At 42.7% G+C, this 27,983-nt stretch overlaps 1 protein-coding gene across 1 annotated transcript; it reads right to left on the bottom strand.

The window, feature by feature from the left end:
• Positions 1-3,572: 3,572 nt before the first annotated feature.
• Positions 3,573-27,898, bottom strand: preb (prolactin regulatory element binding). Its single transcript, XM_084027222.1, has 10 exons — positions 27,715-27,898; positions 25,056-25,242; positions 23,027-23,222; positions 22,202-22,449; positions 7,481-7,561; positions 7,242-7,369; positions 6,991-7,164; positions 4,831-4,903; positions 4,573-4,732; positions 3,573-4,480 (listed from the first exon to the last, which is right to left on the bottom strand). Exons 2-10 carry the CDS (start codon positions 25,188-25,190, stop codon positions 4,386-4,388), a joined length of 1,290 nt encoding a protein of 429 aa, XP_083883348.1. The 5' UTR covers positions 25,191-25,242; positions 27,715-27,898; the 3' UTR covers positions 3,573-4,385.
• Between the last annotated feature and the right edge of the window lie 85 nt (positions 27,899-27,983).

Below are 27,983 nucleotides of genomic sequence, written 5' to 3'. Positions count from 1 at the left end.
CTATCAATCAAGCCTGAAGAAACCAATCAGCTAGTTAAACTCCAGGCTTGTGTTGATGACATAAAATCCTGGATGACCTGCAATTTCCTGATGTTAAACTCCGATAAAACGGAAGTTATTGTACTTGGGCCTAAACTCCTCCGAAGCTCGCTGTCTAAAGATATAGCAACCATTGATGGGATTGCCATCGCCTCAAATACTACTGTAAGAAACCTTGGGGTTCTCTTTGATCAAGACCTGTCCTTTGACTCGCATATTAAACAACGACAAGGACAGCCTATTTTCACCTGCGTTACATTACTAAAATTAGGCCAATGCTGTCTCAAAAAGATGCAGAAAGACTTGTCCATGCATTTGTTACCTCAAGGCTGGACTATTGTAATTCCTTATTATCAGGCTGTTCAAATAAATCTCTTAAACCTCTCCAGCTGGTCCAGAATGCTGCAGCTCGTGTTCTGACTAAAACTAGAAGAAGGGATCACATTTCTCCTGTATTAGGTTCTTTGAACTGTCTCCCAGTAAAATCCAGAATAGAATTTAAAATCCTTCTCCTCACTTACAAGGCTCTTAATGGTCAGGCACCATCATATCTTAAAGAGCTCATTAAACCCTACTGTCCTGCTAGAGCACTATGCTCTCAGAATAAAGGGTTACTTGTAGTTCCTAAAGTCTCCAAAATTAGAATAGGGGCCAGAGCTTTCAGCCATCAAGCTCAAGTTTGCTCTGAGCCAGCTCTTAGTTAAGCTGCTATAGGCCTATACTGCTGGGGGATTATAGTGACACACTGAGCCTCTCTCTCTCTCTGTGTATGTTCCCCTTGAGTCCCTGTGCTTTCTCGCCTAGCAGGTCTCCCTGGACCGTGGTGGAACCTGATCCGGACTGCACTGATGCTGTGGTCTTGTTTGACTCTTACCGCCAGTATTTTTAATTGAAGTCATTGAATAAATTCAGGCATCTCTACTGTTACTAACTTGACTGGGATTACTCCCGGGAGTCTGGCTATGCTTTCTGGTCCAGCAGAGTCCGCTGAGGTCCTGAGCGATACAGACTGCTAACTGGCCTGACGCTGGGAACACCACATTGTAGCTCCACCTGCCCGCTGTGGGACTGTTGATACTATTGCTTCTGTTAATGCCAACACTACTGTTAATGCTACTACTACTATACTACTACCAACACCAAATGCAGTTGGAAACCAAGGGCCTGGGCTGCACGAGATTTCTGGCTAAAAGCCTATTAAGGCAGTTTTTTTTCGTATTCTATTCCTGCTCAATGTGTTAAGTGTCCTGTGATGACTTCTGTTGTGATTTGACACTATAAATAAAATTTAATTCAATTGGAAACCCCGAATATTCCAGCACCTTATGTGGAATAAATGCATCAGAAAACAATCAACATGAATCTCTATAATGAGACTTATTGTAAGTCGCTTTGGACAAAAGCTTTGCTAAATGCCCTAAATGTAAATGTATGTACATATATTATATATGTGTATGTATATATTGTGGCAGCCAGCCCCAAGAACAGCAGGGTTCTGTGATTGAAGGCAGATAGTTTCCCAATTGCTTGCTCCAGACTATGCCCATATATGGGCATCTTCCTCTGCCACCAAGTGGAGAAACACTGAGTACAGCTGCTCTACACTGGAGTAAGGAGGGAACGGCTGTTAAAAGGCAACCGCATGCACCTGGAGGTGTTGGAAGGGTGGAAGTGTGCCACAAGGCCCTAGACCAGCAATGTAGGAGGACAGGAGGAAGCAAGAGCAAACAACAGAGATGTAACTCTGCTAAGAGGACTTTCTTTTCCCCTCAGTACAGGAGGTTGGTTTTTTATTTGGACTAACTTTTGTTGCTGTTTTTTCCCCTTTTCGGGAGGACTACTTTTGTTGCCGTTTTCCCCTTTCCAGGGAGGATTTATATTATTTGGAGTTTAATTGAGTGACTCCAGAGAGGTATTCCATCAAACTAGCTAAGCGCAAAGCCGGGCTAATTTCGATAAGCCTCGCTACCTTTAGCCAGAGTTGCGTTCCATCAACGTGACTTGAGGCACTCTCCGCTAAGTAACCATGGGAATTTATCCGACCAAACTAGCCTGCTCCGGGGCAGGCTAACCATCAGGCTTACTTTAGCGGGGGTTTCAGAGAAGTCCGTCTGTCGGAAACAACTGTACCAGCAGAAGGTTCCGCCAAGCCTAGTCCTCGTGATTTCGTCACGTGAAAGACCAAAAATTACCAAAATTACATATATGAAGTACAGACAGGCTATATTTTCATTAAGCGTCTAAGAATACATGCTTGCAATAAAAATATGAATAATTCGTTTATTTTGTTTAAGACCGACTGGCCATATCATAACTTAAAGCCCCCAGTTGGGTGAGTGGTGATGCACCTGCCCTTGAATGTGGGCATCGCAGGTTCACATCCCGGCAAAGACATCTCATGTGTGTGTTTTTTTTTGCCTGTATAATTGTCTTTAGATCAGAGAATTAGACCAACATTTTACCTTAACTATGATAAATATGTCATACAATTTCCCCAGAACCCAAATATAACTTGCAAAAACATGATAGATATAATAGCATGTTATAGATCCCAATGACAAAGGCATTGCTGCATGCAATTTTCAGCCGCATAAATTCCTTTCAGGTGAGTTTATTAATAGGTTCATTGACTGTATTCATTAAATTGTTGAGATAAATGAGTTGGTCAATGTAGATGCATTTACTAGGCCTATCTATAAAAAAAGAGAGAGAGAGAGAGAGAGAGAGAGAGAGAGAGAGTTCCGGCCAAAGAAAGATGTTTCACAAACTTCCATAGTCGGGAATTGAACCGTGGGCGGCCGCGTGTAAAGCCGGCGCGTTACCTCTTCACTATCGTCACATTAGAGAAATCGTAGTCAGTATTATATTAGAACATGTTACTCTTAACGGTACTTCCGTATTAAATCGCTCGGCGATTCTTGCCCAAGCAGCCTCGCGATTTTTATTTATCACTACAGTATTCCCTTTATTGGTTATGATGGGTTTGTACTCCTCGTACAGTTCCATCAATAATTTTTGCTCTGGTCTTTTCTGCCATTTTCTCAATGATTCGACATTCACGGTTCTGGTCTGGCTTCATATCCCGTGAACGGCGTAACACAAGACAACTTTAACCTGGCTTGAATAAGCCTCAACAAGGCGCGGCTGAAATGCGTTAATGGAACGGGTTTAGCCGCAAGTGGAAGTTGGCGTTAGTTCTAACCAGGCTTAACCAGGTAAGCGCCGCTTTAATTAGCGAGTTTGGTGGAATACCCCTCAGTTCCCCAACCCTGTTAAAAAGACTGTGCATTTCATTCCTTTGGTTGTGGACCTGGTGTGGCCACGAGACTATTCCCCAGCTCCCTCTTGGTACCCACACCAGCTGTTATTACCAACGTTTTATTCCCCACTTCTCCTCCTCCCTAGCAAGCCCCTTGACCGACCTCACCAGGAATCGGCCAGAATAGGGGGGGGGGGGACTGTTTTGGACTTACTTCACTCCCACTTTCACAGGCATACGATACCATGGGTTTTTATGACTTTTGAAGCAGATTTTGACATTTTATGAATTTTGTTGCCGTTTTATTTTTTTTTACATTTTTATTGCAGTAAAATTGATAAACCAGAGATCAGGATCAAGAAGTCTAGAGACCAAAAGTGTTTTTAACTACCTTTCTAATAACTTATTTTATCATTTCACAAAGTAAGTTACAATAATATGGGCATTCACATTTTCTTACATCTTCTGTATTTTCTGTTTTCTTGTCATTTCAAATGATTATACATTTCTCAAAGATGTTGTGCTTTTATGTTGAAGTTAACACTGGGCAACATATAGCTAGTATGGCTGGTATTTTTTGAATAAAAAACTCCCATGAACTGAGAAAAACAAAAAAAAATAGTGAAGGACTGTAAAATCTGGACTCTGCTGACAACTAGTGGATAAAATAAAGCAAAAGAACACATATAAAGCAATTATTCAAACAGGCTAATTCTGTGTGTGTGCGGTCATGCGTGTATATATATATATATATATATATATATATATATATATATACATATATATATATATATATACACATACAGACACACAATAAAAAAATATAAAATTCTTTACATTTTCATGAACCTGAATACTTCAACTCAACATGAATAATAACTGATGGAGATCAAAGATTCAAATAAAATCCAGTCTGGTATTACAGGTGTGACAAACAACTGAGGAAGTCAGGATTCCATGGAAGCTGTTCAGAGTCGGAGCCTTCATAGCTTTGGATGTTGGACTGAAGACAGCTGATATTGACAGTGGCAATGTGGAACTGTGTCCAAGCTCTATCAAGCCTGATGTGTGAAAACACTTGCATGGTTTAAAAAAATCCTGGACAGAGGTACTGTAGGAGGACGACGACTCCCACCACCACAAGGCCACACAAGAACAGCACTAGGCAGATAGGAAAGGATCCTAAAGAAGAAGGAAAACCAAGAGTGAGAACATCTGAAATTGTGCTACATGCGCTTAATGTGTTCATTAGATGATGACGATGCAGTACTTACTTCGGTTGCGGACAGCATGTACTTGACAGCGGCTGTCCACAGCTACACTTAACATGGCTGTTTCATTACTCCCTTTCATTGTTTTGCCGTTTGGCAAGTCAGGCAAGAAGGCCAGGTCTGTCACGACGATTCCATGGGACTCCTGTACATAATACAGCTTCTACATACACCAACAATACGGACAAGTTACCTTCATTCAGCAGGGCTCATTGGTTGATGTATGTTACTTGGTTTGAGATATGTGTCAACACATTTTACCTGTAGGGAGAAAGCGATGTAGATAGCCACCGAACCCGTCACAGTTCCAAGGCCAAGAAATGTCCCAGAATCACTGTCAAAGACAACGTTCAAGTTAACATTTCACGCTGTCATGATGTTGTGGTGGCCTGCTGTTTAGACTTCACTTCTTGACTTCCACTTTCAACAGTTCAAATCACGACACTGCAGCCTCTAATTCTGTTGGCTTCATTTGGATGCTTGATTCTCATTTGAAACAAAGCATAACGTGAGGTCAAAGACTGTCACGATGCCCTGTTCTACACACCTTTCCCACCGTTTCCTCCTATTACAGCTGATCGCCATTGGATTAATCACAATAAATAATTAAAACCGCAAGTAGTATTGTGACGGGCCCTCGCTCATATGCGGTCGTGGAGTGCCTGCAGGCATGGCATGGCAGTGTCATGGATGCTACCTGTGCTGCGTCCGCCTGCTTGTGGTGCAAGTTTTGACACAAGCGATTGACATTCAAAGCCACCCATCTGTCATGTGTGGTCGTTGAGTGCCTGCGGTCACACAGCAGCGTCGCAGTCGCCTACCTGTGCTGCGGCCGCCTCCTCGTGGTGCAAGTTTATGCCATCTCTCTCTCTCTCTCTATATATATATATATATATATATATATATATATATATATATATATATATATATATATATATATATATATATATATATATATATATATATCTCGGTATCGGTTATCGGCCAAATGAGTTGTAAAATATCGGCATATCGGATATATCCAATATCGTGCATCCCTAGTTATAATAGCTCTGATGTTTATGGCGAAGGTTCCACTGACAGCTGTCAGAGGTGCATGGGAAGTTTGGAGCAGATCAGACAATGAATAAAATCATTAGCAAGTGTGGAAAGAGTGTTGATCTGGTGTTACGGACGTGACATCTTGCCATGCCGGTTTAAGACATTAAAAGCTGCTTTCACCATGTTTAACTCACATTCAAGGACTTATTGCCTCTGTAACTACAACTGTGCTACATTTTAATGTTTTCGTAAGACTCAATTTATCAGTAACATTTAGTCACATGTAAGTCTTTGGTAAATTGAAAAACACAAATTGAATTGCCCTCCTGTGATGTTTACTAGTAGGTTGTTAGGACGTGCAGTACCAAAATTGGCCACAAAAACCCCACCATTATCAGGATTTTAAAAAAATCACTGCGACAAATTGAGGCAAAACACCCTCCCGATTTTTTAATATGATTTTAACAAGAATATGATCTTTAAAAAAAAGTAAGTTTGGACCTGATACTTGTTGCCAGATTTTTGGAATATGACTGAAGTTGGGCAAAGATGTGTTTACTTCCATTTTTGAGCCTTAATATCCGTGAAACTAATCATCTGAGAGAAACCATATTTTGTAGAATGTTTAAGCTAACAACAGAGATAGAGGCAGAAGTGATAGAAGTCTTTTATCTGTAAAAATGGGAGCTCAGCCACTCTTCAAATGTACTACTTTATTTCAACAAGCCACATTTTAAGTACCTACCATTCTAGGTTATCATTGAGCTACACCCCTGATATTTTTGAAGGCCACAGGTGAGATAGTTTTCCAGATATTGCTTTAAAAATGGCTTTTCAGAGCATGATGCCAAAAACCGTCTAAACTACCCTTCATTCAATGATGTTTCATGAGAAAACTATTGACAGTAGAGACCTAATATTTTGGATTTGTCCTATTAACAAGTGTGTCTTTGTACTTGAATTTTTCAGGACATTCTGAGATGGTCAGGTGGGAGGCATTTGATGAAATGACACGGAATGACCCCTTTTGTCTTCCCGGATCTGGGACTTCAGCATGTTCAAAGCAGCAATAGTGGTGATTTCAGCCACGGATAGAGGAAACCTTGTTGGTGGGTACATGATGCCCCACCTCCTCTACGATGTGTCTAGTGTGAGTGATGCAAATAAACACAGATGATCCTGCAGTCAAACTCACCAAAGTAACCGAGGAGAAAAATCGCTTTATGTTTGGTGTAAACACAGTATAAGAGGCCACATGTGATGTAGGGAGAGTGAGAGGCACCATGACCGAATCTGGGACACTAGGCAGTCCTGAGCAAACCCCATCTACCTCACGTCTAAGACGACCCTCTGAACGTCCATAGAAAACGAGTCAGTTACCTGACAGCCAGACTGGAGATGACCTCGGTGCCACAGGGGGCTGTCAACATGGGCAGGAAGCTCTTGCCGTCCCACTTGGTGAGGTAGCAAGGAGGAGGTTTTCTGTCTCGTTTATGGGGGATCTGGACTGTGTAAAGCCTCAGGGCATCTTTTTGGTCTTCTACCTTTCCGAACCTGAAATGCATTAAAATACACATCATTCAGATGGATATGGTGCTCTTTTGTAGAAGAAGTCTTTCCTTTTCATTTACCTGCAAGCCATATGTCGATACGTCTTCTCAGCTATTTGAGGCATGGTTTCAAGCCAGTTAAGACCCATGGCCAACTGACTGCCGCTCCAGACACTGCAGACAAAGTCCCGGCCAACAGTCACCAGGTGCTGCATGACAACACAACAATAAACACTCATTTGTTGTCATTCTGTTATTTTCTTCATTTGCACACACTGATTCATGAGGGGAGATGTCACAATGATGGGACAATATTTCACCTTGTTCCCTGGACACATATCCAAGTCTTCAATCTCCCCTTCATGTGCTTTGAAGTCAAACCTCTTCTTCAGGGTTGGAAACTAAATAAAAGTCCAGAACACACATTCAAAGTTCACACATCAACACACAGTTTATTATACACCAGTTTATTACCATGAACAAAAAAAACCCCCAGAATGATTAATATAATGGTTAAGCCTAAAACTTAGAGCCACTGAGGGGCTGCTAGATGGGCTAATAATAGTAGAACTGGCTAATGACTTAGCTGACGCGCTCGTTGCAAAGTTACACCGCATACAATACAGTCCAACTTCGTCCTTTGCGGTTTTATGTTGATTTATTTCTCACGGCAATAATCCATTAGTGTCCATTTGGTTCACAAACAAACATGAGCAGCGTACCCTTGAATTTGATAGCGGTCAAAAAATATTAAAGCTCCTCCGACTAGCAACACCTGTTACCTGTCTGAAGGTTACTACCGTAAATCCTCTAATATAGGCTCGGGCCTTTATTTACTCAAGCGCATCGTGGCCTAGGCCTCGATTGGAAGGAGGCCAGTATTAGAGACAGGCCCCTACTTCTATTTGAGCAAAACGGACTACCATTAGAATTAATAAAAACAAGATTTTGTGTCTATTTGAACCTATAAAATACTAGGTGCTCCACAGCTGCCATATTACGGTAAACAACGTTTACCGCTTGCCAGTATTGCACGCTTGGTGGGCTGCCACTAGGAGGATGATCAACAGGCGCTCTCCTTCATCCAATCACGTGCACACTTCATGGCTGCACCTGATTGGACGATCGCTTTCACAGCTGTCCTGTCTGCTCCCGGATTTCAAACAGACCAACATGGCGGCTCGTTTGGAAACTCTCTTATTTTAAGACAATAGTTCACCGAAATGCGTTTCTGAAAACATTTTATGCGAGAAATAAGATATGCAGTTGCTGAATCCGTCTTTATTTTAGATCGACAACGGTCAGTTTAAAAGATTTTCGACAGCTTGCGGGAGGCGGCGCCCCGTCTCTCAAAACTTGCCGCGAGGCGAAGCCATTGCACGGCAAACAAACAAAATAGTGTAGTGCTGTGTCCATTTATTCAACTCAAGCATTAACAGCAATAAGGTTTGTGGCATTCAGATAGCACCATACACTTCTACTTGAAACAGAAGCACTGATGTCAACCTGAACACTGAATTAAACATTCATACTCGGAGAGGTAGCTACAGCAGCTAGCTATAGCATAAGCGAACTCGGCAACTAGAAGAACTGAATGAAATTTCTTGAAAACGTCTCCAGACGTCTCGAACACACCGGCTCACTTGGAAAATAGGTATGTCCCAAATTCTGAACTATCCCTTTAAATATTTAGCATGTAACACAGTGTTATTGAAGGTGTTTGATTGTAAGAATATAGAAAAAATCTGTAGAATAGTGGTATTTTTCTGCAGAACCGTGCAGAATGAAAATGTTACTTAATCTGAATTAGATGTATTATTATAGATATTTTACTTTAATTTTAGGGTTTTTGTTTGGCTGCCAGTCATTTGACTGTTTTTTAAGGTGTTTTTTAACTGTTATTAAAGGTGTTTGATTGTAATAATTTAGGAAAAATCTGTAGAATAATTTTCTACAGAACCTTTAGCACTGTCACTTTATTAAAGGTGTTTGATTGTAGAAAGATTAAGAAATATTTGTAGAATAACTTCATTTTTCTGCAGAACTTTTAGCATTGTCACTTTATTAAAGGTGTTTGATCATAAAAAAATAGAAAAATTCTGTAAAATAACAGTATTTTTCTGCAGAACATTTAATGTAATTTTCTGTAATAGTAATGTTTTTGCACTTTATTTGAATTTGGATATTTTACTTTAATTTTACGGTTTTTGGTTGGCAGCCGTAGCAGCCAGTCATTGACCGTTTTTTTTTGTTTTTTTTCTTACAGTGTAAAGTACTTTGAAAGTAAACACACCCAACATCTTGAATGGACTAGGGGCACCTTCACACCAGGGCTAGTGGATCCGTACCGTGCTGAGGCACGATTGTCCCCCCTCCCCTGTCCCCCGGCAGCCTGCACTCACAAGTCCAACCAGATCCGAGCATGGTTCCCTCTTGTAAATACGTCATCACGTTGTAATACGACACACGCATGGCTTTAAGTAGAGTGTCCAAGAAGCGCCGTCATCACAATAGAGAACAGAGCACATGACTGAAACTTTACTGACAAGTCACGTCAGTACATATTTAGAGGGAACACTCAACCACTCGGTATGTCACTACATGTCAGCCATGTGATAGACTGGTGAGCTGTCTGTCCGTCTGTCTTTACCCAATGTCAGCTGTGATCAGCTTCCTGCAAGAGCTGTTCAATCTGAACACAACCTGTCTGGCAACGTGATGCTAAAAGGTCTCAAAGAGCAGCACATGATGCTGCGATCAACAGTACAAATGAGGAAAATGTATCAGTCTGGAAAGGGTTACAAAGACATTTCTAAGACTCTGGGACTCCAACGAACCACAGTGAGAGTCATTATTAAAAAATGGAGACAACATGGAACAGTGGTGAACCTTCCCAGGACCGACCACCAAAACTCCACCAAGACCATCGTTGACTCATCCAGGAGGTCCCAAAAGAGCACAGAATAACTTGTAAAGGACTGCATGCAGAGGGCTGCACGGTGGTGTACTGGGTAGCACTGTCGCCTCACAGCGAGGGGGTCCTGGGTTTGATTCCCGGGTCAGCCCCGGGTTCCTTCTGTGTGGAGTTTGCATGTTCTCCCCGTGTGAGCGTGGGTTCTCTCCGGGTTCTCCGGCTTCCTCCCACAGTCCAAAGACATGCAGGATGGGGATAGGTTAATTGATTACTCTAAAATTGCCCGTAGGTGTGAATGTGAGTGTGAATGGTTGTCTGTCTCTACATGTCGGCCCTGCGATGGACTGGCGTCCTGTCCAGGGTGTACCCCGCCTTCACCCAATGACAGCTGCGATCGGCTCCAGCCCCCCCGCGACCCTGAATACAGGATAAGCGGTAGACAATGGATGGATGGATGGACTGCAGGCATTACTTGCCTCAGTTAAGGCGGGTCCACACCGGACCGAAAATCGGCGTCTTTGAGAGAGTAAGCGTCCGTGACATGAGTCTCCTTGGTGTGGTCGCTCGAATCGGCCCACGTCGGCGTTCATTTCAGCCGATTCAAATGTGTAATCCGCCATTCGAGTCGGCCATATTAAGTAGCCCGACTTCATTTACCGACACCGAGTCGGGCAGTCGGTGCGGTGTGGACCCGCCTTTAAGGTCAGTGTTCATGATTCCACAATGAGAAGGACACTGGGCAAAGATGGCACCCATGGGAGAGCTGGGAGACCAAAGACACTGCTGTCCATAAAGAGCACAAAGGATCGTCTCACATTTACCAAAACATCTTGATCACCCCCAAGACCTTTGAGACCAGATTATATGGACTGATGACTCACAGGTAGAACTTTAACAAGTCATGGTGTAGTGGCTAAGGGGTTAATTATATCTGCAGCCGAGTGTAAACCACATTTAGTCTCGTTTTTATTCGACTACAATATTGCATTATATATTTAATTATCGTTATCGTCACATGACCAGCATTTTCATTGCGTCTCGTCTTCCTCACGTGATAAAGGTTCGTTGACGACGATATTTCGTTAACGAAAGCAACACTAGTACACAGTGTAGACTCACTGTGTACACCATTGTGTCATAATAACTGGATTGAGGAGAGACGCTTTGTAGAAGCTTTGGGGGAAAACCCCTGCCAAAAGTGTGATAGCTGTTCCAAATTATGGGCGGGGAAATGACAGTCATTGTTTTTGGGATATTAAGATCCTGATTTGTAGAAAGGATGAGGGTAACAACCTGACATGGGCGTGGAAATCCTGGGTTCAACAGCATATAAACAGAGGGCAAACAGCTCCCGGGGTTTTTTTTGCCCCGGGGCATTCCTCGATGTTTGGATCCTGTATTGGCTAATAAACAATTTTTCTTTGGATTAAAGACTGTCTGGACTTCTTTTCATCTGGGACTACAATTGTGAGACTAGTTAGATAGTTAGTTTATCTGAAATGGACCTAGAAATTATGTAGTTGAAGGTTTTTCGCTACAACAATGGGTCCTGTTACATCTGGTGGAAATCTAACATGGTATTCCACAATAAGAGCATCATACCAACAGTCTACATGGTGGTTTTAGTGTGATGGTCTGGGGCTGCTTCAGGACCTGGACCAAACATGGTGCTTTTGGGGCGGCCGGTGGCGCAGTGGTTAGGACAGCCGCCCCATGAACAGAGGCTCAACGTGCTCGACGCGGCAATCCCGGGTTCGACTCCCGGCCTGGGATCAGTTTCCCGCAATGTCTTCTCCTCCTCGCGTTCTAGCCGAAAAAATAATCTTTAAAAAAAAAACATGGTGATTTTATTGTGATGGACCTGGACAACTTGCGATTTTTGATGGAACCATGAGTTCTGCTCTATACCAGAAAACTCCGCCCATCAATCTGCAGCAGGATAATGACTGAAAGCAATTAATGCATTCTACAAAGAGGAATGGGCCAACATTCTTCCACAGCGATGTAAGACTCATGTCAGTTATTGCAAATGTTGATTGCAGTTGTGGCTGCCGAGGGTGATACAACCAGCTGTTAGGTTTAGGGGGGCAATTACTTTTTTACATGGCTGATATACACTCACCGGCCACTTTATTAGGTACACCTGTCCAACTGCTCGTTAACGCAAATTTCTAATCAGCCAATCACATGGCAGCAACTCAATGCATTTAGGCATGTAGACATGGTCAAGACGAACTGCTGCAGTTCAAACCGAGCATCAGAATGGGGAAGAAAGGTGATTTAAGTGACTTTAAACGTGGCATGGTTGTTGGTGCCAGATGGGCTGGTCTGAGTATTTCAGAAACTGCTGATCTACTGGGATTTTCACGCACAACCATCTCTAGGGTTTACAGAGAATAGTCAGAAAAAGAGAAAATATCCAGTGAGCGGCAGTTCTGTGGGCGCAAATGTCAATGTTGATGCCAGAGGTCAGAGGAGAATGGCCAGACTGGTTCGAGCTGATAGAAAGGCAACAGTAACTCAAATAACCACTCGTTACAACCGTAAAGTATGCAGAAGAGCATTTCTGAACGCAGGGGCAGTTTTTCATATGGGCAGCCGCCCAGGGCGGCATTCGTGGAGGGGCAGGATGAGCGCCCGCACAAAAAAAAAAAAAAAAAAAATTAAGCATTGTGCAGCTTCAGCAGTATTCACTGTGCTTTCTAGTTATAAAAGGGAAAATGTGTGTTCTTTTTTTATGGTCAAAAGAGAAGAAAATTTAAAAACAATATAAAAAAATGTCAACAGGGCTTCCCACCCCAAGCATCAAAATAAAACCTGGACATACTTATCAACCTGTATTTTACCAGTTCATCAGGAATAAGGGTATAGTATATGCCCCCTGCTGGTCATATATTAAATTAAGATGCTCAGAGGAAAGTTCCATGTTTTCCAAATACAGATATTCATTAAAGCATTGAGGGAGTACCATTGCAGTAACGTTTTTACGACAAGATTGTTAATGTTTTAAGGCTATAAAATTAAAGTTTGAAGAATGGTGTTACAGCTTGAATGCCCACTCTAGTGGAGCAAAATGAGGCAATTTTATCCTGATAAAAAATAGTCTATAATTTAATAACTAATAATTAGTAATAATTAATAAAGTAATACAACTGCAATCCAAATGTCTTATTTATAAGCTACACAAAGGAAGAAAATGGTTCCTTATCATGTTAAATAGTGGGTGGGAAATGCCCCAGGCTTACAGAAATGGTTTAACCCTACTGCTCAGTAGCCAATGGGAACTTTTGACTCTCACCCGTTCAAACTGGACAAGTGGCCAAAGGGTTCACAATAACATGAATTGAATGCGTCGTTGACGCGTCGTTAACACGTCGTTAACACATCGTTGACGTGTCGTTAACACATCGTTAACAACATGTAGAAAACACGAAGACGGCACGTGAAAAATTGACGCGTCTACATGTTGTTAACGTGTTAGAATTCACGTATATTTGAACTGGATGGCCTTCCATAGTTTCGCGTGCTGGAGGTGAGGTTCGCCTAGGGCGTCATGAAACCTAGGACCGCCACTGTCTGAACACACAACACGTCGAACCTTGAGGCGGATGGGCTACAGCAGCAGAAGACCACACCGGGTGCCACTCCTGTCAGCTAAGAACAGGAAACTGAGGCTACAATTTGCACAGGCTCACCAAAATTGGACAATAGAAGATTGGAAAAACATTGCCTGGTCTGATGAGTCTCGATTTCTGCTGCGACATTCGGATGGTAGGGTCAGAATTTGTCGTCAACAACATGAAAGCATGGATCCATCCTGCCTTTTATCAACGGTTCAGGCTGGTGGTGGTGGTGTAATGGTGGGGGGGATATTTTCTTGGCACACTTTGGGCCCATTAGTACCAATTGAGCATCGTGTCAACGCCACAGCCTACCTGAGTATTGTTGCCAACCATGTCCATCCCTTTATGACCACAGTGTACCCATCTCCTGATTAGAGTTGGGTGGTATCCAAATTTTGATACCGTCAAACCTCCTCCCTATTTTACCCCAGTATACGGCATTACCGTGACTAATTAAAAATGATGACATAAGGCTCAGACGACGTCACTAAACTCATTAGAGTTTAGCTTCTCTGCCCGAGCCCGACCCGGCCCGACCGTCGGGCTGGGTCTGGCTGGGCCTTTTAACCAGGGCTGTACGTTAACTTTTTCAGCACATAGCATTAGTGCTACAGAGGCTGACAGTTTTTTAGCACAGGACCAGAGAGTTGTAGCACACCCTAAAAATGCAGAAGAAGCATCTTTATTACACTTTAACTCATTTTTACATAACAGGCGTTAAAACACTGCCAGTCTAAAGACTGTCTGCTGGACACTGCTTTGTAAATGGCCTCCTGGCCCTCTGGGAAGTGGCCAGCCATTTTTACGTAACCTTGGTCGGGTCAAAGTCATGGACGTCGGAACTATTTTCTGAGAGGGGGGGGCAGGGGAGACAATAATGCGTCTCTCCCCGATTAACTGGATAAACGGTCCGTGTACGTTGCGGCCATCCGACTTTCGCTTTGAAGTCAACAATCGCAAAACGGATAACAAGTTTCTCGCTCGCATTTTGAAGTAAACCTACTGTTTTAAACACGCACCAAAAGCGTTATGACGCTGACATAAAAGCGGAGCCTCTGCCTCTTTGCCGCCGCCACTCAGCTGTTAATCCCGGGAGCCGCTCCGTGAGTCGGTGTCCAGCTCATGGAACCTGCTAACAACAGCGATTAATTAAGGGTCATTCCGTGTCATTTCATCAAATTTATGAAAATCTTCCCACCTGACCATCTCAGAATGTCCTGAAAAAATTCAAGTACAAAGACACACTTGTTAAAAGGACAAATCCAAAATATTAGGTCTCTACTGTCAACAGTTTTCTCACGAAACATCATTGAATGAAGGGTAGTTTAGACGGTTTTTGGCATCATGCTCTGAAAAGCCATTTTTGAACAGCAATATCTGGAAAACTATCTCACCTGTGGCCTTCAAAATTTTTACAGAGTATATCCGTTACTAATAGCCTCCATACATGGAATATCGGGGGTGTAGCTCAATGATAACCTAGTATGGTAGGTACTTAAAATGTGGCTTGTTGAAATAAAGTAGTACATTTGAAGAGTGGCTGAGCTCCCATTTTTGCAGATAAAAGACTTCTATCACTTCTGCCTCTATCTCTGGTGTTAGCTTAAACATTCTACAAAATATGGTTTCTCTCAGATTATTAGTTTCACAGCTATTAAGGCTCAAATATGGAAGTAAACACATCTTTGCCCAACTTCAGTCGGGTTTGGTTGTGATATTTATATACTTAAAGTATGACAAAATGTACAGTCTTCAATATTATGCTATTTTTGTTCATGGTTTAAGACATTAAAAGCTGCTTTCACCATGTTTAACTCACATTCAAGGACTTATTGCCTCTACAACTGTGCTACATTTTAATGTTTTCGTAAGGCTAAATTTATCAGTAGCATTTAGTCACATGTAAGTCTTTGGTAAATGGTAAAAAACACAATTGAATTGCCCTGCTGTGATGTTTACAAGAAGGCTGTTAGGACATGCAGTACCAAAACCGGCCACAAAACCCCACCAATATCAGAATTTTGAAAAAATCACTGCGACAAAATGAGGCAAAACACCCTCCCAATTTTTTAATATGATTTTAACAAGAATATGATCTTTCAAAAAAAGTAAGTTTGGACCTGATACGTGTTGTCAGTTTTTTGGAATATGACTCTGAAGTTGGGCAAAGATGTGTTAACTTCCATTTTTGAGCCTTAAAGGAAAAGTTCTGAATTTTGGACATAGGACCTCATTTCCAACTTACCCGAGGTGATATAGGTCGGTGGAGACCGTTTTCAGCACAATTGGTCCAGTCCTTATAGTTGCACAAGTCACTGTTGCTAAACTGGTGTTGAGCTAGCGCACGTCAACGGTAACATCCAGCCTGTCACTAAAAACAGCTTTAACTGCTCCGCAGAACACCCGAGACAAATGTATTATAACGTCGGACTATCGATGTACATGTCAGTGTTGGTAGAATAATTTTAGAAATTAAACCAACCTTGCATTTTCAATGATAAAACATTTTGAGGGACTAGTTTCTCAGCAGCAGCGGAATTTTGCTTTGCGTGTTAGTAGTAGTGCGTAAAAACGAAACCTAAGCGCCCTACAGTCGTGACAGCTAGTACTCGTAGCAGCGTTAAAACATTTTTTTTAATTATTCTACCAACACTGACATGTACATCGATAGTCCGACGTCATAATACATTTGTCTCGGGTGTTCTGCGGAGCAGTTAAAGCTGTTTTTAGAGACAGGCTGGATGTTACCGTTGACGTGCGCTAGCTCAACACCAGTTTAGCAACAGTGACTTGTGCAACTATAAGGACTGGACCAATTGTGCTGAAAACGGTCTCCACCGACCTATATCACCTCGGGTAAGTTGGAAATGAGGTCCTACGTCGAAAATTCCGAACTTTTCCTTTAATATCTGTGAAACTAATAATCTGAGAGAAACCATATTTTGTAGAATGTTTAAGCTAACACCAGAGATAGAGGCAGAAGTGATAGAAGTCTTTTATCTGCAAAAATGGGAGCTCAGCCACTCTTCAAACGTACTACTTTATTTCAACAAGCCATATTTTAAGTACCTACCATACTAGGTTATCATTGAGCTACACCCCTGATATTCCATGTCTGGAGGCTATTAGTAACAGATATACACTGTAGAAATTTTGAAGGCCACAGGTGAGATAGTTTTCCAGATATTGCTGTTTAAAAATGGCTTTTCAGAGCATGATGCCAAAAACTGTCTAAACTACCCTTCGTTCAATGATGTTTCATGAGAAAACTATTGACAGTAGAGACCTAATATTTTGGATTTGTCTTATTAACAAGTGTGTCTTTGTACTTGAATTTTTTCAGGACATTCTGAGATGGTCAGGTGGGAGGCATTTGATGAAATGACACGGAATGACCCTTAACATAGTGTAGAGTTATGATTAGCGTAATGCGTAAATCTCTCCTGCTTCCTAGTGTTGCGCAGCCAGGTTTTCAACCTGCGCAAGGCTGTGAAAGAGCACTCGGATGCCGCGGGGAGGCTGATGGGGGGCACCCCCCGCACCCCTAGTTCCGACGTCTATGGTCGTAGTACCATTGTTCTACACAGAAATATATATTTTTTTATGGCTAAATCTGCCCATAGCACCCCGTGCTACAGGGCAGATTAATTCTTAGCACAGGCATGTTTTAGTGTAGCACGTGCGACATATATGTCGCACTGTACAGCCCTGCTTTTAACAAGCGTTTGTGTTCGTTCGTTCTTTTTTTTTTTTTCTATCATTGCATTTATGCCTAGCCTTCTCCCCTAATCTGAGGAGAAGGCTAGGCATAAACATTAAATATTATTGGTTATATGTTTAGCAGAGTAGGACTACGTAAGAAATGTGTACAAAGTTACACAAAGTAAAAAAAAAAAAAAGACGCTACACATAGTGCGCACGCATCATTCATAACGGTTCCGCTCTGTGCAGCTAAATCAAAGAATAAAGGAGTTACGCTAAAGTGCAACATGGAACTTGGAGACAAAGGATAAATTAAAAACAGGACAATTAACGTTGAGCCAGTCATCAGGAAAGTCTGAGGTACGGGATCATTTCAAGTGACTAGTGGGAGAAGGCGATAACATACGTGTCGGTTTTGTCCAGTCATATCCTAATCGCGGCACTAACGTAGCCTATAAAATTATTTGTATATTTTTGTGACTGAGTAGTGGTGCAGCCGCACCCCCACTTCCCACGGATATGCACATACAACAGCCTCATGCATGAAAAATAATTGTCGGGTTGAAATCGGGCTCGGGCTCTTAATCACAGTTAATGTGTCGGGGCGGTCCAGGTTCGGACAGAACGCGCACGGGCTCGGGTAGGGTCGGGCTTGATTTTCTGGTCCCGAACTAAGCTCTACTTCTCATTAGGTCGGAACCCGAAATACTGCCAAACTGCAGAAGTCGTGTTCTTCTTTGAGACCAGGTCACTCGGTGCGTGACTAGCCATCTCTCTCTCCCTCTCTCTCTCTCTCTCTGTTCCACACTGTCACGTGATGACAACCACACATGCATTTTTAGGCATTAAATAAATTATATTTAATCCTTGTCTCCTATATAAGTGCATTGCATTTTTTTAATGACGGTATTGAAACTGATACCGTTGCTATTTTTAAGACCCGTGGTATACCGTATTACCGCCCAAGCCTTCTTCTGATGGCTACTTCCAGCAGGATAACGCGCCATGTCATAGGCGCGAATCATCTCAGATTGGTTTCTTGAACATGACAATGAGTTCACTGTACTCAACTGGCCTCCACAGTCACCAGATCTCAATCCAATAGAGCACCTTTGGGATGTGGTGGAACGGGAGATTTGCATCATGGATGTGCAGCCGACAAATCTGCAGCAACTGTGTGATGCTATCATGTCAATATGGACCAAACTCTCTGAGGAATGTTTCCAGTACCTTGTTGAATCTATGCCACGAAGGATTAAGGCAGTTCTGAAGGCGAAAGGGGGTCCAACCCGGTACTAGCAAAGTATAACTAATAAAGTGGCCGGTGAGTGTAGGTCGGACCTTCTTCCATTGGTGCGTGGTCCAGTTCGGATGCTCACATGCCCATTGTTGGCGCTTTCGGCAGTACCGAACCAGCATGAACCTTTTCAGCAATTTGAGCTCCAGTAGCTCGTCTGTTGGATCAGACCACGCAGGCCCGCCTCATCATGTCAGCAGTCATAATGTTATGGCTGATCAGTGTAGATATGACAACTATTTTCAGATTCTCTGATTGTTTTATTGTGTTGGATAGCTCAAGGATTTCTGTGAACATGAACTGATTCCATGTAGGTTAGACCTTGGATCCTGTTTCTCCAGTGTAAACAGGGATCTGGTCCATGCGAATGGATGAACTCCACACAGTGCTCGATATGTGCCTCTACCTAGTCCTTTATACATAGTGCATCCAGAATGTATTCACAGCGCTTTGCTTTTTCCCTACAGCCTCATTTAAATTCATTTTCTCCAAATTCTATTTACTATACCCCATAATAACAAAGTGAAAAAAGTGTGTTTGAAATTTTGGCCAATGTATGAAGTATATTTATATAGTATATAATTAAAGTTAATATAATTCAATATAAGTAAAATATATTTTATTTGTAAATTAAAGTATATTTTTGGTCTATATCCATAAGTATTCACAGCCTTTGCCTTTGTTGAAGCACCTTTGGCACCAATTACAGCAACAGGTCTTTTTGAGTATGATGCTACAAGCTCGGCCCACCTATTTTTGGGCAGTTACTCCCATTCTTCTTTGCCGGACCTCTCAAGCTCCATCAGGTTGGATGGGGAGTGTCAGTTCACAGCCAGTTTCAGATCTCTCCCGAGATGTTCAATCGGGTTCAAGTCATTCACAGAGTTTGTTCGAATTTGTTATCTTGGCTGTGTGCTTAGGGTCGTTGTACAGAGCGCTCTGGAGCAGGTTTTCATTTTTCTGTACCCTTGTACTAGAGCCCTGCGCAGGACTGTTTTCTTCATCCCGCTCCCGCTGAATTTCTGACCATTACTGCCCGCACCCGCAACATGTGTGTTACACTCCCGCCCGCGCCCACAATGTGTATGTCCACTCCTGCCCGCCCACAAAACCCTGAGAATTTATGCCCGCACAATAATAGAGATGCATTGATTTTGTGTCTTCTCCTGTCCCGCAGGAGAAAACATGTCATTTTATAGGCTATTAATAAAGAGACTCATGGGGTTGTTTGTTTCGTTTCCCTTTCGTTTTTTCGCTTGTAGAGACCTTGTTTTAGCTTTTTCTCAACTTCACTTGTTGACTCCGTCATCCTGTCGCTCCCGCAGTTATTTGTTTTAGCCGCCTGTTCCCGCCCGCAGCAATATTCAAACCGCCCGCTCCCGCAAGATTTGGGTTGGGTCCTGCGGGAGCCAGCGGGACCCAATCCCAATGAAGCCCTCTACCTTGTACCACAGGTTTGTGCCTTTCCAAATCATGTTCAATCAACTGAATTTACCACAGGTGGACTCCAATCGAGTTATATGAACATTTTAAAAATGATCAGTGGAAAAAGGATGCACCTAAGCTCAGTTTTAAGTGCCATGGCAAAGGCTGTGAATGTACATGGGATTATTTCATTTTTAATACATTTGCAAAGATTTCAAACAAACATGTTTAATGATAGGGAAATGTTTGTAGAATTTGTCCAATGTTAATCCATTTTGGGATAAATTTGTAACATAACAAAATGTGGTAAAAGTGTGGGAACACTTTCCGGATGCACTGTAGCCCTCTACATAGTCCTCTTCGCAGTCCTCATGTCACACATTCAGAAACTGGTAGCACAGCCTTCAGAGGCATTTTGGGTAGGGATGCACGATATTGGATTTTTTGCCGATGTCTGGCAGATCGAGTCACATTTTGAATGTTTACAACACTCACGTGCCTAATCCTCTACCACAGAGCTCCACCGCTCCCTCCCATCGAGTGCTCGTCAGTGCGCGTGCACCAGATTCTGTGAATGCGCCCGTGTCTTCTCTCGGCCAATACCGATACCTTGCAGATAATATCGTGCATCCCTAATTTTGGGGTCCAGTATCTTGCCCAAGGACACTTTTATGTGTGGACTGGAGGAGCGGGGGAATTGAACCACTGACTCACAAAACTTTAAAGAATATTGGCCGGACCCTGGAAGGCTCACAAGACTTCTCTGACGGTAAGCACTTTGCGTCATTTCCTGTTTCTCCGTGATAGTCGCTACAGGCTGTGTTTTTCTCTCTCGTCTAACTCTGTTAATTTAACGTAGTTTCCCTGTTCAGCGGCTTACTACCGCCAAGTTTAAACTAAGCACACGCTATCCCTGCTTCAGCAGACACATCGCTCACTCTCTGAGTTGCCTCGCTAAATTTGCTGTTGTTTACGCGCTCTCTCTGCTAGCTACTTTAGCGCAACAGCTAGCCTAGCAGCTACGATGGCTTCTCTCTTTCCCTGTCCTCCTTGTCTTCTCTCCTGCCCGGTGTGTCTGATGTTCAGCTACTACTCTGCCTCCTTTACTGATAAGGGTACATGTAATAAATGTAGTTCACTTTTTGCTTTGGAGGTGAGGATAAATGATTTGGAAGCGCGGCTCCGCACCAACAATCCTCCGTCGGCTGCCGCTGTAACCAGCCAGCTGACGCTAGCTGTACACGGTGCGGACCGACATAGCGTAATAGCTAGCCGTCTCCCGGCAAACCCCGAGCAGCTGGGAGGCTGGGTGAATGTCCGAAGGAGGCATAGTTCTAAACCAAAGCCCACGGTTAACCACCATGTTCACGTGTCTAATCGATTTTCCCCACTCAGCGACACACCCGCTGAGAAGCCAACTCTGGTCATTGGCAGCTCCATAGTGAGACACGTGAAAATAGCGACACCAGCGACCATAGTCAAATGTGTCCCAGGGGCCAGAGCGGGCGACATCGAAGCTCAATTGAAACTGCTGGCTAAGGATAAACGTAAATACAGTAAGATTGTTTTTCAAGTCAACGTTAATGACACCCGATTACGCCAATCGGAGGTCACTAAAATTAATGTTGGCTCGGTGTGCGAATATGCAAAAACGATGTCGGACTCCGTAGTTTTCTCTGGTCCCCTGCCAAACTATACTAGTGATGACATGTATAGCCGCATGTCATCTTTCCACCGCTGGCTGTCGAGGTGGTGTCCAAATAACGATGTGGGCTTGGTTAATAATTGGCAGCCTTTCTGGGGAAAACCTGGTCTGATCAGGAGAGATGGCATCCACCCCACTTTGGATGGAGCCGCTCTCCTATCTAGAAACATCGCTGATCTCATTGGTAGTCCTAAAACATGACAAACCAGTGTTGAGACCAGGAAATAGAGTTGCAGTCTTACACACTTCTCTGCGCCTCCTTTAGAGCAGTCACCCACCCAAAACCAAAACCAAACCAGAACTGAAATACACCATCCAAACATAACTGGTCTACAGATACTCTTTAAGTGAAAAGAAAAATGAGGCAGTGTTTACCTCCCAGACTCGTATGTGTCCATCTGTTCCCCCAGTCAGCAGGAGGTTCAGGTCAGGACTGAACCGTACCACCTTCTGGAGCGGGTCCTGGGGGTTCAGATCTGACTGCACTTCAGCCAAGGCAGTCACAGATATACGAGTTGTCTCGTCCTTCATATCTGACATGACCCCAGATGCTGCAGCTTCATCCTGTCCGCCTCCTTTCCCAGCTCGCCTCCTGGCATTACCGTACTGCACACTTCTCCCTGCTGCAGAAATTATACTTATTTCAATGGTAAACAAAGGTGCCTCTATGGGTTTTTTAGTAGAGGTGGGACAAATATAAATAATTACACTTTTTTTTTTTTTTTGCAATCTTTCCACATTTTATACAAGAAATGTAGCACACCAACTGCATCATACAAATACAAATTAGTTTGAAATTTTTCAATGAAAAATTCTCATATCTAAATCCACTGGTTAAATAATCAAATCATGACCCTCTGAATGGTAATCGAATCGCAAGTTGACTGACGATTCCCACTTTTTTGGGAACCAAGGTTTAACTTATCTCCACAACCTCTATGTCGCTATAATTTATATATAAAGCTCTGGAAAAACGACTCCAAATTTGTCTTGTATCAGAATCTCTACATGTATGGCAGATATTAAATTCCAGTCTCTGTTGAATTCTAACACAGGCACACCTCATTCTAGTTAATGAGGTACTGATTGGTGTTCACCCAAACCGCAATATACTCATTCAAGCCGTCTCATGGAAAACAGAGATACTGCCCACCCCTACAGGAGGTAAACAGTATTTCAGATTGTAGCAGTAAGCCTCACCATCATTGGCAGCATCTTTGCCTTCTTCTTTCTGTGAGCAGTTTTTAAACCTCATCAGACAGCAGGTCCCGTCCTGTCCTGCAGCAATCACACCGTTACCTACAGCCATGTTCATGGTGGCGCGCGTGTCAGTATCATGAGCGTGAAGGAGAATGGCGCTGTACTGGTCTCCAACCAGCTGTAGGTCCAGGAAGTGCTGAAACACAGTCATGAGTTTGCTACTGCTGCTGGTTAACAAACTTTCATAATACCATTCATACAATCAGATACACAGACTTAAAGCAACACTAAAGAGTTTTAGTGCCTTAAAATAATGTTTCCAGAATAGTTTCAGCGGTTCATCACCTCAAAACCGTGTGAACGGCACTTCCGCATTCACTCTGCGGCCCTCTATCGGCTGTAACCGCACTATGTAACTTTGCCTCGTCGGGTAGTGTTTTTGTAGTTCTAACGAGACTACAAATTTGACCTGCTTTAAGGCAAGCGTTACAAAAGCCCATAGGTGGAGGCTCTGCGTGGAGATCAGTGGGAGAACACCAGGCAGGTGCGTGGAAGATACCTTGCAGCTAGGTAGTTTTTAAATTGGCGTCATGCCAACACCTGCAAAGAAAAGGAGGAATATAATGTCTGATGAGGCAGAGAAAAGAAAACGGGAGCATGACAAAGAACGAGCTCGAACGAGAGTGAATATCGGACTGGCTCACACTCGTTGGCGAGAGCTGAAGGAGGCTACAAAATGCAAGACGGCTGGTGACTTGGATTTGTTGCTGCTGGACTTGTAAATAATACCGGTAAGGGTTTTTTCCTCAAAAGTGTGCATCTGTGTACAATACATTGTCAATTATTTTATTGGCGCTATTGTGCTAATATATATGTAACTATCGCTATGGCTCATGTTAGCTAATCTTAGCTAAGGCGTTAGCTACTCTACCTTGTCACTGGACATCGTTCAAATCGTTCGTTTCCAGAGCCGGTTCTGCATACAAACAAATAACTTGCGTGCCACGGTAGGCTGCGACAGGTTAAATTATTTACGACGGCATTAATGGACAATTCCACTTCAACCTGTAGCGGGACCGAAGAGGAAAACTTCTTAAGTGTTGCTTTAACATGTTCTAGTGTTGAGTAGAATAAACTTTTGTAATATACAGTACATATATAATCGCACCCTCTTTGGTGGTTCTGAAAACTCAACACACTTAGGAAAACCCTTTCAAATAAACAAAAGTGAAAAATGCTTTAGCGATAATTATCGCAATATAACCTTTTCTCAATAGAAATATAAGACAGGTCAATCGTCGATATAAGACATTCCTTCCATGTTTGACAACAGCCAATGAAAATGAGTATAAAACCGTGCCGAACCAATCATATGGCTGAAATCGAATTACAGCCACGTCAAGTTAGGTCAATGCACACAGAGCAAAGCAGACGGAGGAGAAGCAGCCAGTAGCACACGTGCTATTAGGCTAGTTCAAGATGAACTGCGCCATGCCTGGAAAGTAGACGAGAGCAGGCGGCAGCAGCAGGAGGCGGGGCCTAAATGCTGCACTCCAGTCGGATAGTTTCCACTGGCCTTCGAAGATTTGACAGGAAGTCGTAGAAAAAGTCACATCCTGTTAGACGCGATCTGTAGTTCTATATTTGTTCGTAAATATTTGTGGAAATCAGAATCAGAATAATTTAGTAATCCCATGGGAAAATGTACAGCTGCAGCTGCTTCATAAGAGAAAGAAAGAAAGAAAGAAAGAAAGAAAGAAAGAAAGAAAGAAAGAAAGAAAGAAAGAAAGAAAGAAAGAAAGAAAGAAAGAAATATAAAAATATAAAGTATAAAATAATCAGCTCTTAGATGAGGCGACAGCCAGGCGTTTCCCATCATAGGGAATCATAGGGCCCTAGGTTAGCTGCAATTTAGTTACTCTGAACTCTGACTCCCTTAAGGTGGGCTGACCGTTAAGGTGAGCCAGCTATCCAAGGCCTAATAACCTTTCTGGCTGAAATGTTGAGACACTTGATCCTCAGGACTTACCACAGCATTCTTGATGCCTGTCTTGGAAGCCCCCCCTCCTCCTGCTGTGATCACCAGCCCTGTTTTAGGGTCCACTTTAATGGAGTATAAGGGAAAGGGGGCTCTGTAGAGATCTGGCACCCTTCTCTTCCCCATTGTTGTTGTGCAAGTCACTCACACTTCTTCATAAAACTGCATTCAACCACACCTGTGGAACACAGAGAATGTTAGTTTATCGGAGAAATCCTCTGTCCTCCATCTGCTGGGCTCCGTTAAGTTTGCTCCACCATTGTAACAACTAGGCCTATGTTTATGACATGGCAAGAAAGCGAGTTAAAACTAGGGATGCACGATATTATCGGCAAGGTATCGGTATCGGCCGATATTGACGTTAAAACGTATTATCGGATATCGGCTAACAGGGCGATATATTAAACCGATAAATAAAGACGGCTGCTTCCTTGATTAAATCAGATTAAATGCCCGAGGGCGCGAGGATTGCATGCGCATTGCGACGTGACACGTCACCTACTTCAACTTGCAGCAGAGCGAGGGAGAAGTTTTAAATGTCAGCTGTGTGTACGTTTTTTAAGGTGTCGGAAACAGATAGCAAAGTTTGTATTTGCAGTGATTGTTCAGCATCGGTGATGCGAGGAGGAGCCAACACGTATTCTTTTAACACGCAAGTCGCAGTCGGCAACATTTGTTTGATCATATTCACTGAAGCCGACACTATGCAGCGAGTCAGAGGTAACGCCAAGCGCCCCTCAGGTGGAGACTGATTGTCCCACTGTGCACGGAGCACGGCGAATCTTTCCGCGGTGTGTGACGCTCCGCAGGTGAGGCGGAGGTGTATGTATGTATGTATGTATGTATGTATATATATATATATATATATATATATATATATATATATATATATTTATAAAACTATATATACTATACTATATTTATATAAATATATATATATATTTTAAAACTCATTTGGCTGATAACCGATACCAATATATATATATATCTCGGTATCGGTTATCAGCCAAATTAGTTTTAAAATATCGGCATATCGGATATCGGCAAAAAATCCAATATCCAATATTGTGCATCCCTAGTTAAAACTCATGGCCACCCAGTAAAGTTACACACAGAAGGTAGATTCAGACTGGGTGATTTTAACAGACAGAATATTGTTGGAAACCATATTTATATGCCACTTAAAAATATTCTGCAATTGGTTTCATATATTTCAGTGTCCTGTGTCATAAACCAGAGGTACGAAAGAATATATATTAAATTATATTATATTGTTGTGAAGTTGGAAAGCAACTCTATCCCTACATAGGGCTTGGAAATTATAGAACAAAAATCAGAGGGCTTTTCACCAATATTGATATTATCACAATAACTGGTTCATTCAGTTGTCTAAGTGAGGGCTGCCTCAGTGGTCTGCAATGAAAGGTCAAAGCAAAACAGCTGACTAGGCATGGGACGATCATTTCATGTTACATAATCCTGCCAAAAACATTGCCGTACACAATACTATATCCACATAATTATAATATATTAAAACTCTTCAAATAAAAATGAAATTATCATAAATCATTAGGTCTCATGATCAACTAATTGTGAGTGTTTTTATCACAATCTACAATAAAATCCTACGGTGACATGTTTGAGATGGCTCCATCTCAGGGTGGCTGTGCCTGCCACCATGGACTACCACTGTTAATACTACTACTGCTGTTAAAACTACTACTACCAACACCAAATGCAGTTGGAACCCAAGGGCTTGGACTGCACGAGATTTCTGCCTAAAAGCCTGTTAAGGCAGTTTTTTTCTCGCCACTGTGGCTGTAACGCTTGCCCCTGGTGATGTTGGGACTTTAAAATTGTATTGACTCTGAAAATCATGAGCGTGTTCTATTCCTGCTCAATGTGAATTGAATTTATATCGTCCCAACCCTACTGATATTGGAGCCTGGTTCTTCTTCTGGGGCGGATACCAATATTTGTATTATAGTCAGAGAATGACCTATTAGGTGATTGCGCTTTTTAACTACTTTAACTCGTAAAAAATGGCTTGTGACAACTCGGTGATATGTCATATATAGAACCCTCATGTGGTAGGCTGTCGTGTTGCATGCATTCGCTTTGTGTAAATTACCTAACAAATTGGCAACTGGATGTATATTTCTAGCACTACCCATATAATATACTAGTACCCGGAATTTAAATCAGGCCCAGGCAGTAAGTTATTGTCCATGCTTTTCCAAGTGACAACAGCATGTAATTACTAGTGGAGAATGAGGAGCCCTGGACTAGTCTGATGACTGGGTCTGGGTCGGATAGAGAATGCAGGAGACTAGTCTAGTGTCTCGTCTTGTTGACTCTCTCTTGCATAGCTTTGAGTGGAACTCGGCTACATTTAGCTAGGCTAACTGGAAGCTCGAGCTCCGGAGCTCCGGAGATTACAACTGTCACTGCCATCATAAGCATTACTATAATTAACCGTTCTGAATCTGTTTTCAGCAAGGACGTAAGAACACATTAAAAGAACATAACGTTACATTACAACCGCTACGTGTAAACGTGCGTAAACTTCGTTTAGCTTTATAGATAATAGCTAACCTTGGTGTTAGCACTACAGCTTGCTAGCTCTTGTCCTTCATTATGAGTCCCATACCTGTACGCCTGAGCCGGGCTTCTTCCGATGTTATTTGATCAGATAGCTAACTTAGCATCAAATCATATGATTTCAAAGTGGCCTGCTGTGATGAAGAGCTACGAGTTGGTTCGTGGCTACCATGGATGTAGCTCGCTACAGACAGCGACTTCCCTACCAACACGTCAGCAGCGGAGCAGCGGAGCAGCGCCCGCTGCGTCCTGACGTCACCGAAAGTTCTTCTTCTACTACTATATTTTCGGCAGACTAGATGCCTAAGGGCGCATTGC

Source organism: Eutrigla gurnardus (genome assembly GCF_963514095.1).
Source record: "Eutrigla gurnardus genome assembly, chromosome: 14".
NCBI classification, from domain to species: Eukaryota; Metazoa; Chordata; class Actinopteri; order Perciformes; family Triglidae; genus Eutrigla; species Eutrigla gurnardus.
This window is presented reverse-complemented; position numbering and strand designations above follow the sequence as displayed.

Coding starts and splice junctions, on each gene's coding strand:
- preb (XM_084027222.1), bottom strand. CDS start 25,190: ATGGGGAAGAGAAGGGTGCCAGATCTCTACAGAGCCCCCTTTCCCTTA. Junction 23,223..25,055: donor CAGGCATCAAGAATGCTGTG/GTAAGTCCTGAG, acceptor ACTGTGTTTCAG/CACTTCCTGGACCTACAGCT. Junction 7,370..7,480: donor ATATGTGTCCAGGGAACAAG/GTGAAATATTGT, acceptor GTTGTCATGCAG/CACCTGGTGACTGTTGGCCG.